Genomic DNA, 18,751 nt, shown 5'->3' with positions numbered 1-18,751 from the left:
AAAATAATAATTCTACATATAAAATTCTTTATTTTTATGGTTTATTTAGTCTCTTTTAATTTAATTTTATTTTTTAGCTTTTTATTTAATTATGTCTTTTATGTTGGCTTCCTCTAAACAAAGTTTTAGTTCTAATGTCTGGTTAATACTACATGTTACAAAATAATTAACTAGTATCATATTGCTAGTACATAACATATTACATATTATTTGATATATCATAAATTTATGTAAAATCAAGTAAGTTATTAAAAATATATGTGTGAGTCATTTTGTTCATAAAATTTAAAAAAGTAAATCAAGTTATTTCTTAGATAATTTTTTTATTTTTTTAAATATTTTTTAATTCTATTAACGTTAATCTTAAGGATAAGTACTTTTTTGTCTTTAAGATTTGAAGTCAAAATCAAAATCGTTCCCGACTTTTTTTTATTAAAATCATCCCCAACATTACAAAACGTTATAAAATCGTCATTTTCTACTTCAATTATATTTTTTTATCAAATTATCCTTCATTATTGATAAAAATAATATTAAAAAAAATAGCAAAATCCCACCCCACCCACTCCCAACATCTTTTCGGCCTCTTTCCCCACCCTCCCCCAATCCGCTTCCTTTTACTCTTCACCATTACCCTCTTCTTCTTACCTTCGTCGCGACAATTACCACTACCCGAGGACACCCACCCCTCCTCCCTTTCCTCTTCTCACTCTTCCCCAATCCCCTTCCAGCTTCTCACTCTTCTTCATTTTACCAGACAAACAGAACATAACAAAAGGCAGAAGCAATAAATTAAATTAACAGCAACATATAAATTAACAGCAACATAGCCATCACCTCTTTTCCTTCGCATCTCCTCACTCTCTTTTTCCTCACCATCATCACCACTGTCACTATAGCCATTCATTACTCACAATACTTTTTTTTTTCCACCAACAACAATAGTCCCAAATAAATTAACAACAACATTCACAAAATAAATCAACAAAAAATTCAGATTAAACAATAATTCAATAATCATCAACTACAATTTCAGTTTTCAGATAAAAAAGCAGCAAACCAATAAAAATTAAAAAAATTAAAAAATCACAAGCAGAAGCATAAACTCAAGCAGAAGCAAAAGTTCAAGCAAAAGAAAAAGAAAAAGAAGAGGCAGAAGAAGCAAAGACAGTCACAGAAAAAGAAATAGCGCCGGCGGGTCCCCCTCCCGATGACGACGGCGAACCCTAGAAACGAATAAGTAGGACGACGAAAACTGAAAAAAGAAAAATTAAGGTTGGAATTGGGGTTGGGATTTTAAAGAGAGGGGCATGAGGAAGGGGACGGGGGGTTACAGGAGTGGGGGGTTACAATGAGGGAGTGAGAGGGTGGGAGATTACGGTGGGAGAGTGAGGGAGTGGGGTGAGGAGATGGGGGTTACGGTAAGGGGGTGAGGGAGTAAGGGAGTGGGGTAAGGGGTGGAGTTGGGAAGGGGGGTTTAGATTTTGTTTTAATTTTTTAATTATTTTTATTATTTAATAAAGATAATTTAGTAAAAAAAAGTAAAATTAAAGTAAAAAATGATGATTTCATAACGTTTTGTAACGTTGAGGATGATTTTAATATCATAAAAAGGTTGAGAATGATTTTGATTTTGACCTCAAATCTTAGGAACGAAAAAAGTATTTAACCCTTAATCTTATTTATTACACCATAGCAAGTAAGATTTTCTTAACAAAGAATAATAGAAAAATAATATATTATTAATTATATATACTTTTTATGTCTCCAATAACTATGAATATAAACTATAATTATTAATCAACTTGAAGAGTGGTCAGCAATTTATACCGCGTGACAACACAAAAAATATATAATTATTCATCAAAGTAATTAATAATTAAAGTATTAAAAAATTATTTTCTCATCCAAATTTTTAGATTTTAATATTTTTAAATTTTTGTCTTTTAAGTGAAAATTTTTTTATTTAAATTTTTTATCAAATAACTATGAATTATTTTCTTAAAAAAAATTAATTTTGTTGATTCTGACACTGAACAATTATTTTAAATTTTTAATCATTCACTCATTCAAACTTTTTTCTTTGAATTATAAAATTTATCTTAGTTTAAATTTAGATCATCTGTTAATAAGGTAAAATCAAACTTATGTTAGTTGTAATCTATTAAATCTAATAATTAATTATTGAATAATTTTAATTTATGTCAATGATTGTTGGAGACATAAATATATAAAATTAATAATTTATTATTTTTTATTATTTTATGTGAAACAAATTTTGTTTGTTAAGGTATAATAAATGAGATCAAAATTTTTAAGGTTAGAAATATTAAAAGTTAAATATTATATTGAAGGAAAAAATAAGAGAGATTTGTATAAAGATTACTTGATTCACTTTTAAAAATGGTAGGTATCACAAGAAAAATGTTAAGTACCATCAAAATTATTGTTAAAAAAATGAATAAAATCTAAGGATAAATTATTTACCGGTGGAAGGAATTCGACGGTGTAAACCTTGTCGATAGCTAGTTACTGTCGGATTTTTTCGTTCGACGGATTATTTGTCCAAAAACCATGTGATTACTGGTGAATTTTTCCGACGATAATGTTAGCGCTACAATATCCTTTTTTCGCATTATTAGGTAAATCCAACGGTAATGTCAATTTATTTTTTAAATATTATGACACAATTTTTTTCTTTTTAACTTTAATTTTTTATTTAAATTTATTTTTTACATAATTAGTGGTCAAATTATAAATAATAAAAATTAATTATATAATATTAAATATCCAAAAGAATAGATATAATTACACAATATACTGTCAATACATCAAAATTAAACTTTTTTAACAAACCATATACACTTATTTTTCGACTATTTGTCTATATGTCACATTCTGGAGAGATCAACATGTAAGAATGATAGGAGGACAAATGATATTAGTAATTTTGTACCGTTTAAAATAAGAGATATACTAGTTGATTTTTAACTTTTCGTCTTTATTCAACTTTTTTTAAGGATTTATTATTATTTAATTAATTTAAATATTTACTTTTATGTATTAATTGTTCAAAAAATTAAAAGAATTATTTAATTTTTTATTCTCTCTCCTCTAAAAATTGAATAAAGAACAGTACTTAAAGAATACCTAGTTGCAATGAAATAAACCAACTTTTTATCGAGGAAAAATCAGTTAAGGTGATAAATATGGCAATTCCTTAAATAAATGATTCAAGTATAATGTCCACCAAAAAAAAAAAAAAAACAAATGATTCAAGTTCAAGTTTGAAAATAAAAAACTTATTAAAAATTTCCATGAAAGACTTATGCCCCTTTATATAGTGTATACCCATGTAACTTGTGTTAGTGTGCTATATGGGTGTGTGGTGCATAAATATAATAGTTAGGATCGGAAGTTGTTCAATTAAAAAAAAAAAAAATTGATGCTAGTGGCTTAATTAGAATGCCGAAAAAGAAAACAGAAATAAATCAAATTATGTTTTCTCATTTCACAGTTGACCTTTATTGCTCATAATTCACACGATATTACTACTGAAACCTTTCATCTCGTTGCACTGTCACTGCAAAAATTTATTACAATTGGCAATAATGCTTATCATACGAGGAACTCGTTATAGAAAGAACCGGCAATCGTCAGATGCAGCACAAGTTCACAAACACAACAATCACTACCGCAACCTCATCTATTAATCCTCCATGCGCATTATTGAGAAGTATAATTTTATATACTAAATAAATCTTGGAGATTTGGGTGACAGTGAGTAGGGAGGCGCCAGAAACATGATACTATTAAGAACTATATTACTTCATTAGATCCAGAAATACAAAAGCATTCCACAAACTATGCAACAACATTGATGGAAAGAGGTTCTTAGATCTTACAAAGACAGTACCCATCACTATGCCTAGAAATACAAGTGGCAGCATCCTCTGAATGTTAAAATGTGCCAAGGCAAATGCTACTGAGCTAACTAATATGGCAGACCATAGTGGCATGTACTTGGTTAAAGACGGGAGAAGGAAACCTCGGAAGACGATCTCCTCCCATATTGGGGCGCAAACTGAGACAACCATTGCATAGAGGGCCATTGCCACTGGGTCTCGTGCCACAATTGATTGCTCTACGCTTGAGACTGTCACAGGACTAGATTGAAGCACAGGTAACAAATTTAGGTTCACCTGGGACAGGTGATTGATAACAGGGAACATGAGGCAGCCTAAACTGACATCAAAAAGCCAATTGCCTTTGAATTCAAATTTAAACCAGTCGGATGTGAGTGGTTTAAACTTTGCAAGGCAACGATGAAGTATCACTATGCCAACCACACCTTCAGCAATATCAGTTAATAGGCTGTACAATGCTTGTCCCCTGTATGTGAGAGACTCCTTTCTAAACCCTGCCATGGAAGCCAAAAATGGAACTATCCAAGATCCTACAAACCAAAATGAAGCGATCCAAAGAAGCATAACCTGCAGAATCCATCTAAGAGTTCTTAACTAAAAGGAATTATAACATACACCTTTACAATCACAATCACACACATCTATATTATTATATATACACTCATTCTCAAGCACCAGCCAGAAACTCCTCATTCCTCCCAAAAGAGGGAGAAATACATCTTTCTGGTCTTGTCGAATCAGGGCCTATGATGGAATGATCATTGCATGCATTTTCCACATGGTCATTCCAATCAAATGAAGCAGGAGAACAGAACCTCAATTTATCATACCAAACATATTCTGAGAAAATACATTATTGATAATGGTATCTAAAAGATAAAAGATAAGAAATGCTTTTACCTGAACAATAGTCTTTGCCGTCCAAGGAACTGCCCAAGGTTCCCCATCAACGATGGAACTAATGATCTGAATGCAACAACATCACTTTCACTTTTTCATCAAGGAAAAGAAAAAACTTCACCATTGATGCTTGCATTGTTTAACATAACATAAATAAGATTTAGGGTTTAGGGTTGAAGTTAAGTTGTTTTTAATTCATCATGCTATACTTTTTAGGGCAAACCATAATAAAAGCTGCTTAATTTTGCTAAAAGTGATGCATCAAGGTATAAATTCCATAGAACTTTAACACCGAATTGGGTTATTAATTTGGCTCTCATTCAATAATCTAAAACACATTCAAATTCAGCGCAGGTTCTTACAAACAATTTTTTTTCCCTCCGGAAAGGTTCTAAAACCATGTTGGAGAGAGAAGGGTATATAATCAGTGGCTGAATAATATAAATCTGATTAATGTAGTCCCATAATTAGCAATCAGTATAATTAGATTATTTGGTTAGACTATCCAATCAATCTAGACCTATTTTATATAATAACTCCGCCCATGTTACATAGTTGGTTCCAAGCCCAGATAAAGGAAGAGGATTGTGTTTGACCCTCGACAGCCAGCATAAAAACTTATTTGAATCTTCATGACATAGACCAGAGACATTATTGCGCTAAAGTTAGGTTGTTGACTCGAAGCAACACACTGTATGGCTCGAGTATAGTGTCAAATGAGCAAGAGCCGCTGCATCGAAACCTAGGTGTAGTGCAAAATGAGCAAGGGTTTTCCCGTTTGGTTTTTGTGAACAGACGAGGATAAATAAGTTAGTTAACCAAGGAAGAGTGAAAGTAAAGACATAGGTAATAGAACACTACAGTTTGGGATATAGAACATAGGCACACTTATAGGAAAATCTATAGAGGTAGTGGACACCATCACAAGAAGAAAGATTAACATAATGTACCTACAAAAAATGAAATGAGCAGGGATGAAGACAAGAGAGTTAGAGACTTTAGGGTTTAAGCTTTGGTACGCAGGAAAGGTGACGAATAGAAATGGAGTAGGCATTATTGTATTTAAGCAACGGAAAAAGGATGTGATAGAGGTCAAAAGGGTAGGGGATCGGATTATCGCTATAAAATTTGCGGTAGAAGGGGATATTTTTTATGTGATTAGCGCATATGCACCAAAAGTAGGTTTAGAAGAACAACACAAGAAGAAGTTCTAGGAGGAGTTAGAAAGTTTAATTCAAGACATACCTTTGGGAGATAAGAATTTTTTAGGAAGAAATTTAAACGGTCATGTTGGAAACGATGTAGATGGATATGAGAGAATACTGGGGGCCATGGTTTCGAGGCTGCCAATACGAAGAGCAAAATTATCTTGGACTTTTCCTCAACTTTTGATCTCCTCATCGCAAATACTTATTTTAAGAAGAGAGACGAACACCTTATAACCTATAAGAGTGGTGTAATAAGCTCTCAAATCGATTTCCTTTTGCTAAGGAGAGTTGACCGGAAATTTTGCACCAATTGTAAAATTATTCCGGAAAAGAAGTTGACAACACAATATAGGGTGCTAGTCATAGATTTTCGCATTGAGCGAAAGGTGAAAAGCAAAGAAGCTACAAAGATGGGTAGAAGAAAAAGCTGCAAGGTGTCATGGTGGTGGAACACATATATTCAAGAGAAGAAAAAGGTAAAGAGGAAATGTTTTAAAAAATGGTCTTTAAGCTGCAATGTTAAAAGTTGAGAAAAAAATTATAAGATTGCTAAGAAGGAGACTAAAGTGGTAGTAAGTAAAGTAAGAACAAGAACAATAACATATGAGGATTTTTATCATTATTTGGGTACGAAGGAAAGGCAAAAAGATATATATAAAATCGCAGAGTCAAAAAAGAAGAACAAGAGATTTGGATCAAGTTAGATGCATCAAAAGCAAAAACAGTAAGGATTTGGTCCAAGATGAGAGTATTAATAAAAGATGGAGGGGCTACTTGTATGAGTTATTTAATAAATAATAAGAGACTTTTCCATGCTTTGGTTGGTTATATACGAGAAAAGTAAAACAAAACTTCAACTATTATAGAATGATTCGAGATTTTGAAGTAAGAGGATGTCGGATGAGTGGAGTTAAAACACTTTGATCTCTATTTACAAAAATAAGAGGGATGTACAAAATTATGAAAACTACATAGGGATCAAACTCATGAGTCATACATGAAATTGTGGGAGAGGATAATAGAACGGAGGTTGATACATGAGATACAGGTCTCGGAGAACTAATTTGGCTTTACGCCGAATAAATCCACCATTAGATCTATATACTTGTTAAGGAGAATGATGGAGAGATACCAGAGTAACGAAAAAGATCTACACATGTTGTTTATTGATTTGGAAAAGCATATGACAAGGTACCAAGAGAGGTTCTATAGAAGGTTTTAGAGAAGAAGTGTGTAAGGATTGCATATATTCGTATAAGTAAGGATATGCGAGACGAAATATATGAGATGTAAGTTTAGTAGGCGAATGAGAAACAATAATACAAAAGCGAACATTGGAGAAACTATCTTACCACAAGTAAAGTGTTTTTAAGTATCTTGGATGCATAATTAAGAATAATGGAGAGAGATTGAGAAATATGAAAAACATACGATACACGCAAGCTGGTCAAAGTAGCAGAGTGCGTCTGGTTTTACATGCGACAAAAAAGTACCTTTAAAACTTAAAAGGAAATTTTATCGCACTGCCATTAGACTGACTATGTTGTATGGAACAGAGTATTGGATAGTAAAAGGTGAGCATGGACATAAGTTTAGTGTGGCAAAAATGAGGACGCTACGCATGATCGGCCACACATGTATGGATAAAATAAGAAATGAAGATATAACAGAGAAAGTTAGAATAACGTCTATTGTAGAACATCCAATCAAGTGGATGGATGAGATGAAAGGTAAACACGGAGCGAATAGTAGAGAAAGACCAAAAATAAAATCATACATGAGGTGGTCAATGAAAATTTATGTGTAAACAGTCTCACTGTGAACATAATACATGATAAGCCGCAATAGAATTGTTTGATGTATGTAGTCGACCCCACCTAGTAGGATAAGACTCTATTATTGTTATTGTTGTTGTATCGCTCAATAAGAATATATAAATAACACATAATGTTTTTTATTTTTCCTTATATATATATATATATATATATATATATATATATATATATATATATATATATATATATATATATGTACACACCCCATTTGGAATGTGATAATCAAGAATGGGAAGTGATCACAAAGACAACTCTAAATTTTCAGGTCCATGGAATTAAATCAGAAATTATGTCAAGTTTGTCAAAAAAAATTGAGGAGTAGGTCGGTTATTCAGTGATCACAAGCATTGGAAATGCATGAGAAACCAACTTTAAACAAGGTTAGCATGTCAGAGAGTTTATGAAGGGACAGACTCAACAATAAATTTAGCAGTATTTCACCAACATGAAGGAAACCAAACGGAAGTCATAAAATTCATTTTAGGCCAATACAGTACCCTAATTGGTTGTGCTGATGTGCAAATTAAAAACAATATGAACAAGGTCCATATAAATGACCATGACATATAATCTATTAAATTGGTGCTTATTAAGATTTGATTTGGTAAAATTTTTATTTTTCAAAAATAGTTTATAAAAACAAACTTTTAAAAGATAGTTTTTTTTAATTATAACATTCATATTTGATAAATTAAATTAAAAATGACTTTTATAAACACAAGCAACAAATATGTTTGGTAAAATAACTTTTAAAATTTAAAAATATTAATGTAAGAATTAAATTTGAATATTAATTAAATTTAAAGTTATATTAGACTTTTTAATTTGAGAAAAAATTCTAAACGGTCTTTGATAATTACTTCGAAAAACAATGAGACCCTTAATAAAAAAATATTATTTTCGGCTCTTGATATTTATTTTTATGAGACTAATTAGCCTCTTTGTTAATATTTTCCTTTTGTATTAATGGAATAAGTTTACATGACATGTTAACCTGTTGATTTATCCGTTAAGAGCCAACTAGGAGTAACAAATTCTTTTTTGTTGGGAGTCTCGTCTTTAGAGGTAATTGTCAAGGCTTTAGTTTTTTTTATTATCTTTTTTAAATATATTGACTATTTTTTTGTGTAAAACTAAAAGATATTAGTGATTTTTAAATTATTTTTATTTAAAAGATATATTAGTAATTAACGTGTCACATAAATATATTTTGAAAAGAGATCATTGACAAAAGGACTAATCAGTCTCACGAAATTAAATATCAAAGAATGAAAAAGATATTTTTTTATTGGAAGCCTCATAATCCTTGGAAAAAAAATTTTATTGGGAGTCTCGTAGTCCTTTAAGCAATTATCTGGACCGAAATAGATATTTATATTTTTAATTTTGTCAAGTACAAGTTATCTTTCAAAAGCTTCACTTTAAATGCTTTTAAAAACACTCATATTTTTTAAAAATTGCATGATTTTTTTATGGACTATGCTACGTATACACTAAAATCAGCCACTAAAAACAGACACCATAATAAAATATATGTTGAAATACAAATACATTAGTTTGGTGTACAAATGGCATTTTTGTTTTTTTTTTTTTATTTATCAAACCCAAAAGGAGTAGCTGTGTGCTTTCTACCAAACCAAGCCTAAGCACAGGACTTCAAATTTTTAAGCCAAAATAGGTTATAAGATATAAGAGATAGGCAGATGAGTAAATTCCTTAAACATTCTGAAAATGATCTTCATGAAACATGACTAAACAAATGAAATCAATACCTTATGGAGAGTTGCAAGCCAATCTTTATTTAACTCCTTGGACTTGTCACCTTTAGGCTTCACCAAATCTCCTGCCAATTTATCTGTGAACTCGGAGCCATTATTTTCCAATGGAGCGTTTTCATGCCTAAGACACAGCAGTCTCCACTTCTACAACGGAGAAATGAATTATTCGGATCAGAACAAAACTTACCAGCAAAGAACCTTAAAAAGAAAAACTAACTAACCATTTCAGTACTTCACATAATTCAGTCATCAAATTAAATATCTGAATATTTTTTCATTTTGAAAAAACAAACGCACAATTCAATTGAGCTACGAGACAAAATTTTAAAGAACAAAGGGGAAAAAGAAATGGACATAGAGTTATCTACAGAGAGAGAGAGAGAGAGAGAGAGGAGGGGTTACCTTTTTAGGAGGGGGGGATAAATTGAATGAAAGGGGAGATGGGGTTGTTGGACAAAGAAGCGTAGCCCGAGAATTGTGGAGGCGGAGGGAAAGAGAGAAGGGAAGGGAAAATAAGGCGGAGGCGGAGGGCATAACTCCAATTAAAACTGATGAATTAATGTTATCACAGAACAATGGGCACCGCCATGATCGACATTGGAATTGGAGCTTTCAGTTTTCACGAATGAAAGGGGAATGAAGGACCCGCACCCAACCCAACCCAACCCAACCAGCCCAAAGTGGGTGGCTGCTAGACACTGTTTCTGTGTTTAACTGTTTATGACTTGCGGCTTATTGCTCTGCTGTTGATGTCACTGTCTAGTGTCTTAAGACTATGTAACTAAAGCTTTTTATTTGGATTTAAATACTTCATAATCGATTATAGATAATTATTAACCAAATCTCATATGGTTTACGGCGGGAATTTCGCCACGTAATGCCCTAATGCTACTGTTAAAAGCCTATTTCTCTCAAATATTAAAAGAAAAATAACATCCAATTTTTCTTAGTCTCTAAAATAAAATTAGTCATCTTTTACATAATTACAAATAAAACTATTAATAAGTACTAAGTAGAGCTAGCTGAGCTCAAAGAAGACACCATTCTTTCCTTTTCACCGTCGGTACCAGCTAGAAACACTATGCCAACCCTCCATTTTCGTAAGTGTGAACTGGTATTTGATCCTAAATTTTAGACCAATTCAATTGGACCTTTCAAATTTTAATATCCAAAATAATTTTTAAAATTAATTCAATATGGTCTATTAACTCTTAGCTCACTTAATTTTAGATTTAACATTGTATATTATAAAAAAAAATTTAATTTGTTATTTGAATTACTATTGAACGCTGTAGTTTTGGATTTTATTTGATGGAAAAGTCTAGGAGACCAGCAGTTTTATTGAATTTTGGCCAGCATGTAACCAGCAGAGGAATGTGAGCCATTGGATGAAATCTCACACCAATCTCACACCATCAAATCATCATTGATGGCTAGTTGATGGCTAACAATCACAAAAATTGCTGGCCCCTAGCATTGCTCTTATTTGATAGACGTTAATGAAACATTGAAAAAACAAATTGAGTTGCTACTTACTACTTAAAATTTGAGAACGCAAGTAGAATAAATTGGAAATTGAGGAACCACGTTAATCGCTGAGTTAAACTTTAGTATTATTTTGTGTCAATTGAAATTTAAAAATCAAATTGAGTTATTAGGAACCATCATATACGTGTCAGCCATGTAAGGCCGTTGTTCTTTTTGTTGAGTCACAGTCTCACAGACCTGAATTCACATTTGATGATTTGAACTTGAAGACACCAAAGCAATGGAAAAGGGGAAGCCATATAATATAACTAATCATATCCTCTTGGCCGACCACAACGCATGAAACTAACCTTTTTCAAACTTTGTACTTCGTAGCTCAACCACCACTAACAGTATTTATTATTTGTGCTTTTCTTCTCCAAATAGAACACTGTATTTTCTTCAATATATAACACCATGACAAACTATCATGAAATCTTGGTTCTTTTTTCACTAACATGTTACTATATCTACAAACTAAAGGGTTGCATGTTAAATATGAAAAGTGCTGCTTATTCATTTCATTGCTATGGGGCTAGAGTTCTTGTTATGGTCTTGGGGTGTTTCATCAGTAGCTGCCTTTCTTCTAATCAGATTGGTTTGGGCTCGAGGTTATTGGCTAGTAAGGGACAAACATGGGTTTCTGATAATAATACATTTGCTTTTGGGTTCACAAAATCAGAGAATGATAATCGATTATTTCAGCTGGGCATTTGGTTTAATGAGCTTCCAGGAGATCCAACACTGGTTTGGTCACCTAACAGGTACTTCTCCTACCAATCTCATTCCCATTAGTTTTAGTATGATATCATTCAACAAAAATGATATGCAGTGAAATCGTTCTTGTAAGTATAATGAGTCAAATCTCACACCAATAATCTATTATTTTTTATCTGTTATCTATTACATATATTATAAGGATTGAAAAATTTTGGTGCATAAATTTTCTTTCTAAAATACCTTTTATCATATACAACATAAAAAACATATATATTTAAACTAATCTCATATTTATCTTTACAAGTAAATGGTCAAATTAGTTCCTGAAAGATCATTTATTTTCCAAATTAGTCTTTTAAATTAGTCATGTTAGTCTTTTCGTTACTTTGTTTATTGATTGTGTCAAAATTTGCTAATATGATTAAGTGACATCCCAACACATACCTAAGAGTCTTAATTGACTATTAATATGATTAGTTTATGAAATTAGATATTGCAGATTAGATGGCTAGTTCTGATTTTTCACTTAAACAAAAGAGAAAGTCATAAATCATATCTCCATCTAGTCTTTTAGTCTTTACAACAGCTTTTGCAAGTTATCATCATCTCTAAATATGCCAAGTTGCAACATCTTTCATTTTCCTTTTGAATCCAAATAGAGACTCTCCTGTATCCAAAGATGCAATGCTGGAGCTGGACACAACCGGCAACCTTGTCCTCATGGACGGAGACACCACCGTTTGGGCTTCAAACACCTCAGGTGCTGGTGTAGAAGCAGCAACCATGGAAGAATCTGGTAACTTCATTCTCCATGACAGTAGAAAAAAGCTTATGTGGCAGAGTTTTTTGCAACCATCTGACACACTCCTTCCAAACCAGCCCTTAACAGTTTCTTCAGAGTTAACCTCATCAAAGTCTTCCTCTCATGAAGGCTACTATGCTCTCAAAATGCTTCAACAGCCTATTTCTTTAAGCCTTGCCTTGACTTACAATCTACCTGAAACTTCCAAGGCTTCGGAGGGATCATACACCAACTATTCCTATTGGCAGGGTCCTGATATCTCGAATGTGACCGGAAAAGTTATAGCAGTTTTAGACCAAGCCGGAAGCTTTAGAATTGTTTACGGAGATGCCTCTGATGGAGCAGTTTATGTTTATAAGAATGACAACGACGATGCAGGTATGTCTGCTGCAGTTCACCAATCTACACAATTGACCGTTCTTCGAAGATTAACCCTGGAAAAGAATGGCAACTTGCGTTTGTATCGATGGGACGATGATGTAAATGGGTCGAGACAATGGGTGCCAGAATGGGCTGCAGTTTCAAATCCATGTGATATTGCTGGAATTTGTGGCAATGGAGTTTGTCATTTGGACAGAACCAAGACAAATGCCTCTTGCACTTGCTTGCCAGGAACTTCTAACGTTGGCAAGGAAGGCCAGTGCTATGAGAATTCATCTCTTGTTGGAAAATGCAATTCAAGGCGCAAAAGCCAGACATCGCAGTTTAGGATTTCAACAGTGCAGCAAACAAATTATTACTATTCTGAATTTTCAGTGATAGCTAACTACAGTGATTTTGCTTCAGTATCAAAATGTGGGGATGCTTGCTTATCAGACTGCGACTGCGTTGCATCTGTTTATGGGCTAGATGAGGAGAGACCATACTGCTGGGTGTTAAGGAGCTTGAATTTTGGTGGTTTTGAGGATACTAGCTCAACATTGTTTGTGAAGGTCAGTGCAAACAGCTCAATGACACCATATCGCAACGCTGGAGGGTCTAATAGCTCTTCGGATGGGATGGGGAGTGCGAAAGAGAAGGCTGTGATTATTCCAACTGTTTTGATCATGTTGGTTCTCATTGTGCTGCTATGCTTATTGCTGTATTACAGTGTTCACAGAAAAAGAATGTTGAAAAGAGAAATGGAAAGTTCCATGATCTTATCAGGTGCTCCCATGAATTTCAGTTATCGCGATATGCAAATCAGGACTAGCAACTTTTCGCAGCTGCTAGGAACAGGTAGTTAGTGTATCCTATATTGAGTGTTTTGATTGAGTTTAAATACTTGCTAACTGTACATATTTTGCAGGTGGATTTGGGAGTGTGTACAAAGGAAGCTTGGGAGATGGGACACTAATTGCAGTTAAGAAACTTGACAGAGTTCTGCCACATGGAGAGAGAGAATTTATTACTGAAGTGAACACCATTGGCTCAATGCATCATATGAATTTAGTTCGCCTATGCGGCTACTGCTCCGAGGGATTGCATCGGTATGCATTGTTACTTGACAATCAAGTTATTAAATTTTCTTCTAAACATCTAAAAAATCTGAGTTGGCTATCAAAGCAGAAGTTTTTGTTGTTAAAACAATTGCTTATTTGGCAGGCTGTTAGTTTATGAGTTCATGAAGAATGGTTCCTTGGATAAGTGGATCTTCCCTTCATATGAAGCAAGAGATAGAGTACTAGATTGGCCAACACGGTTTTATATAGCTGTAGCTACTGCACAAGGGATAGCTTACTTTCATGAGCAGTGCAGGAACCGGATAATACATTGTGACATCAAACCTGAAAACATATTGTTGGATGAAAACTTTTGTCCTAAAGTGTCTGATTTTGGATTAGCCAAATTGATGGGAAGGGAGCACTCTCATGTGGTGACAATGGTAAGAGGGACAAGAGGTTATTTGGCACCAGAATGGGTTAGTAATCGCCCTATAACCGTAAAAGCCGATGTTTACAGCTATGGGATGCTTCTCTTAGAGATAATTGGTGGCAGGAGAAATCTTGATATGTCCTTTGATGCAGAGGATTTCTTCTATCCTGGTTGGGCTTACAAGGTATGTTTCATATATTAGTGTTCAGTGTTCTTCTATCCTTAATTAATTGTTGTTGAATGAACCGTGCAACTTTATTTTCTTGTTTTTCCGAATCAGAATGAACATAAAAGGCTACACTCATTATAAGACCATAGGCTGGGATGATAAGCCCATCGAATTCTAATTAAGGATGATACTGTTTAAATAAAACCAACAAGTGTTAACTAGATAAATAATGTTCATGTCATGTTTGGTTACTGTAGGAGATGACTAATGGATCTACAATCAAAGTGGCAGATAGAAGACTAAATGGGGTGGTTGAAAAAGAAGAGCTAATGAGAACTCTGAAAGTTGCATTTTGGTGCATCCAAGATGAGGTTTTCTTGAGACCAACAATGGGGGAAGTGGTGAGGATGCTAGAAGGATCAACCAACATTAACATGCCTCCAATGCCTCAGACAGTTCTAGAGTTAATTGAGGAAGGCTTAGAACATGTATATAAAGCAATGAAAAGAGAGTATAACCCTTCCAGCTCATCAACCATTACAAGCCATCTGACATCTCGAGCCACATGTAGCAATTCCACAATGTCACCAAGATAATGTTTCAACTTAAAGAAGAAAAGAAACGATTGTGCTCTCACCAATACAAATATATAATAAACATACAAGTTTTAATTAGATAGATATACATGAAAACATAATTCAGTAAGTCATCAGTTCACCGTAGATAGGGGGACAACTATTATTGGAAAAGATCAAATCACACAAAGAACTATACTGCTTGATCTATGCAGGTAAAAAGTATTAATCATATCTGTGAAATTGAACATGTTCACACAGAGCTCACACATCAAACATAACTTTTGATGAAAGAGCTGTAGTTTGTGAGTTTATCCCAATATCTGGACCACAGCATAACTCCTCCATATTTAGTTGAATTCTTGACTATTGGAAGAACTTCTGAAGTTAGATTTGCCGGAGGGATAAAGCCGGTAATAGAAGCATTAATTGCAGCAGGTAGCCCTAAGAAAATCATATCTGCATGGATATTTGAAGTCCAAATTCCCCAATAATCTTGAAGACCGGTTATATTTCCTTTATTGTACTCACATTGATGGTTGTTATAGAATTGAACCCAAACATAGTCAAATAGGCCAGTGCTGAGAGCAGTTCCAAGACAAGTATCAGGGAAAGGACATTGTGGTGCAGCAGTTAGGTACACTTTCTTGCTTTGGTTGTTGTAACTGGAGAGGTTTTTGGCAAGATCGTCCCAGTAATGGTATTGCCCACCCTCAATAACGAAGTCAATTCCATCCAGGACAGCATCCCCTAGCGGCCGCAAAGAAGATTGTCCACCCAAGAAGTTGTTCCACAAGTATGCTGCTACCTGGCCTGCATCCACGCTTGAAGTGAGTGTGTAGTTTTGGAAGGTAGCTCCTCCAATGGAAAGCATGACCTTGATGTTCTTGGCTTGACATGACTTGATATCAGAACTCAAAACAGTGCATTGACCGGTGTGGGCGTCACAATGGCCAGCAAGATTCAAAACTGGATTTGTGCCGTTCCCAAATGCAGATAGGAAAGCTATGTTCACAAATGCATAGTTCCCAGACGCACAAGTTTCTTCCAAGGTTCCCTCATCTCCACGTTGACCCCAGTAGATGGCAATTCCACCTGCATTATTTGAGCTTATTGCTATAATAGTTGGCAGAAAGAATGATAGGAGTGCAATTACAATGATCAAATTTGAAGCCATCAAAGTTGCTTGAAACTTTGATAAATGAGTTGCTCACTAGTCGCTAATAATCACTTGTGTAGTCTAACAGTGTAGCCTTTCCAATTGAAGTTGTTCATTTTAAACATGGCACTCCTTATAAAGTCTTAGAAAATAGTGTATACCAAATAGTGACCTGCATTGAAATAATCATAAGTTGAGGAATGATTAAGAAGTATCATGTTTCTTCATGTTGATTGTATCCGCGAAATCAAATTTTAAGCCGTAATGTTGTACTCTCTGATTTTTGAAAGGCCGTGCTTCGACGCATCTTTGTCCTGTAGTCACAAAAATATTACAAGGATTCGGTCAGATTATATTCCAAAGTATTTGCTAAATGCATATATATTATCTCCTACATTAGAACTGGATTTTGCAATAATGACAATGTTTGATCTTAACTAAATCAGATTATGGTGCCTTTTTTGCTAGTTTCTTTATGTCTATAAGCAAAATCCAGGAATCTAGTCACTTGGTATGGTTGCGTGTTTCATTGCTACGTTAACAAATGAATGAAATGATAATCATTAAAGTAAAAGAGTTTATTTCTATCCACATATTTAGGAAACCCAAATTCCAACTTAACATACACCAGACCCTAAATGTTGAGTTTGTGAAAAACAACCATAATAATTTGATAATAACTAACATTATAATCTTGGATTAAAAATCCAAAAATATTTATCATATGTATACTTTGTACATAAAAATAAAATATTTAAAATAGGCCAAATTATAACATCTAATTCATTCACTTCTTAAAACCCATATCCAATGAGACCAACACTCCAGCCAAACACTCATTTTTTTCTTCTAATTGTAACTCGTGTGATTAATCTCAAAGTTAAAAAAGAAAGAGAATTTTCACAAGCAAAATGGGGTGTTCAGAATAGGGTTCAAGCATTCGAGAAAAAGTAAATTATAAATCTTGACACTGAAAAGGAAAGAGAGGAAAAAAATTAATATTTAAAGCCAATAAGCAAAATCAAATCTGATTTGATTTAGAGACAAATTAGAGAAGCCAAATTTTTATCCTTGTGCTTTCGTTCTAACTTGTTGAAACTATCTTCCTCCTGCATAGGGCTGGAAGTGAGCCGAGCTGAGCCAAGCTAGACCGAGCTCAAGCTCGGCTCACCAAAATTAAGTTTGGCTCACGGCTCGACTCATTAACAATCGAGCTTATTTCTTAAGCTCAAGCTTGACTCACCGAAAGCTTACGAGCTGGCTCAAATAATAGAAACATAAATACAAAATTTATAATTTTATATCAATAAATTATAACTTATATATTTTAAAAAATATTTAAAAAGAACAATTTTATATATTGTTTATCTATCAATAAATATAAATTTTTTATTTATGTCCTACACCAAATTATATGTAATAAATAAATATAAAATTTTAAATAATTAAGATCATTAATATATATAATTATATATTACTATTTCATATGTATATATATAATCGAGCGAGCTCACGAGCTAATAAGCTGAGCTTATCCAAGCTCAAGCTCGACTCATTTAATTTATGAACTCAATTCCAGACTCAAGCTTGGCTCACAAGCTCATGGGCTTAGCTTATCGAGCTATTAACAAGCCGAGCTCGAGCTGGCTTGACTCACTTCCAGCCCTACTGAGTCATACATATATCATTTGGGTAATATGAAGAAAATAGAGATTGTGTATCTCTACTATAAATCAAAGTCACGATTAAAATTTGGGGTCAAAGAATGGATCAATGATTCATATTATTAAAGTCAGAAGAAAAAGGAAGAAAAAGGAGCAACTAGGTACGGATTCAAGCCAACTCAAATCACTACTGCTATCCCATTTCTTTATTGGGCTTCTTTGCCATTCTCACTGCTGAAATCCTTTTTGCATACTTGATGATGCGTCACATGTATGATTGCATCCGTAGTGACACAAATGTTTCCTTACCATATGACATGTTTTTAACCTAGTTTTTTTAATATTTTGGTGTTGATCTAACTGATGACAAAAAAAATAGAATTTCTTATCTAAAAGGCGGTGATGCAGTAAAACAATCTAAAAAAAAAAGGGACTAGAACTGGAAAGAACATTGTCATGAAAGAAGAAGGAGATGAAAGCCTTCATCCACCCTCGGCTATCAGTACATTCTCTTCCAACAAGTATTTGGTCAATGGCGTAGTGAAAGATGTTCTACAAGAATTTATGAATCCGACCAAACATCAGATCAACTAGAATAAACAAACAAGAAAATTGACAATTCAGAATAAAAATT

At 33.5% G+C, this 18,751-nt stretch overlaps 3 protein-coding genes across 3 annotated transcripts; 1 reads left to right on the top strand and 2 right to left on the bottom strand.

Moving 5' to 3' along the window:
* Positions 1-3,804: 3,804 nt before the first annotated feature.
* Positions 3,805-10,424, bottom strand: LOC112711593 (uncharacterized). The gene is made up of 4 exons (XM_025764273.3): positions 10,050-10,424; positions 9,642-9,791; positions 4,827-4,892; positions 3,805-4,493 (listed from the first exon to the last, which is right to left on the bottom strand). The coding sequence occupies exons 1-4, from the start codon at positions 10,179-10,181 to the stop codon at positions 3,825-3,827; spliced, it is 1,017 nt and encodes a 338-aa protein (XP_025620058.1). The 5' UTR covers positions 10,182-10,424; the 3' UTR covers positions 3,805-3,824.
* A 1,114-nt stretch (positions 10,425-11,538) lies between these two features.
* On the top strand, positions 11,539-15,395 carry LOC112711591 (G-type lectin S-receptor-like serine/threonine-protein kinase At5g24080). The gene is made up of 5 exons (XM_025764271.3): positions 11,539-11,938; positions 12,554-13,914; positions 13,985-14,165; positions 14,281-14,734; positions 14,977-15,395. Exons 1-5 carry the CDS (start codon positions 11,592-11,594, stop codon positions 15,313-15,315), a joined length of 2,682 nt encoding a protein of 893 aa, XP_025620056.3. The 5' UTR covers positions 11,539-11,591; the 3' UTR covers positions 15,316-15,395.
* LOC112711592 (hevamine-A) lies at positions 15,325-16,471 on the bottom strand. The gene has a single exon (XM_025764272.3). It carries the CDS (start codon positions 16,469-16,471, stop codon positions 15,566-15,568), a length of 906 nt encoding a protein of 301 aa, XP_025620057.1. The 3' UTR covers positions 15,325-15,565.
* Between the last annotated feature and the right edge of the window lie 2,280 nt (positions 16,472-18,751).

The sequence above is a fragment of the Arachis hypogaea genome, chromosome 9 (assembly GCF_003086295.3).
Source record: "Arachis hypogaea cultivar Tifrunner chromosome 9, arahy.Tifrunner.gnm2.J5K5, whole genome shotgun sequence".
NCBI lineage: Eukaryota > Viridiplantae > Streptophyta > Magnoliopsida > Fabales > Fabaceae > Arachis > Arachis hypogaea.
The sequence above is the reverse complement of the archived record's forward strand: the minus strand, read 5'-3'. Positions and strand labels throughout refer to the sequence as shown.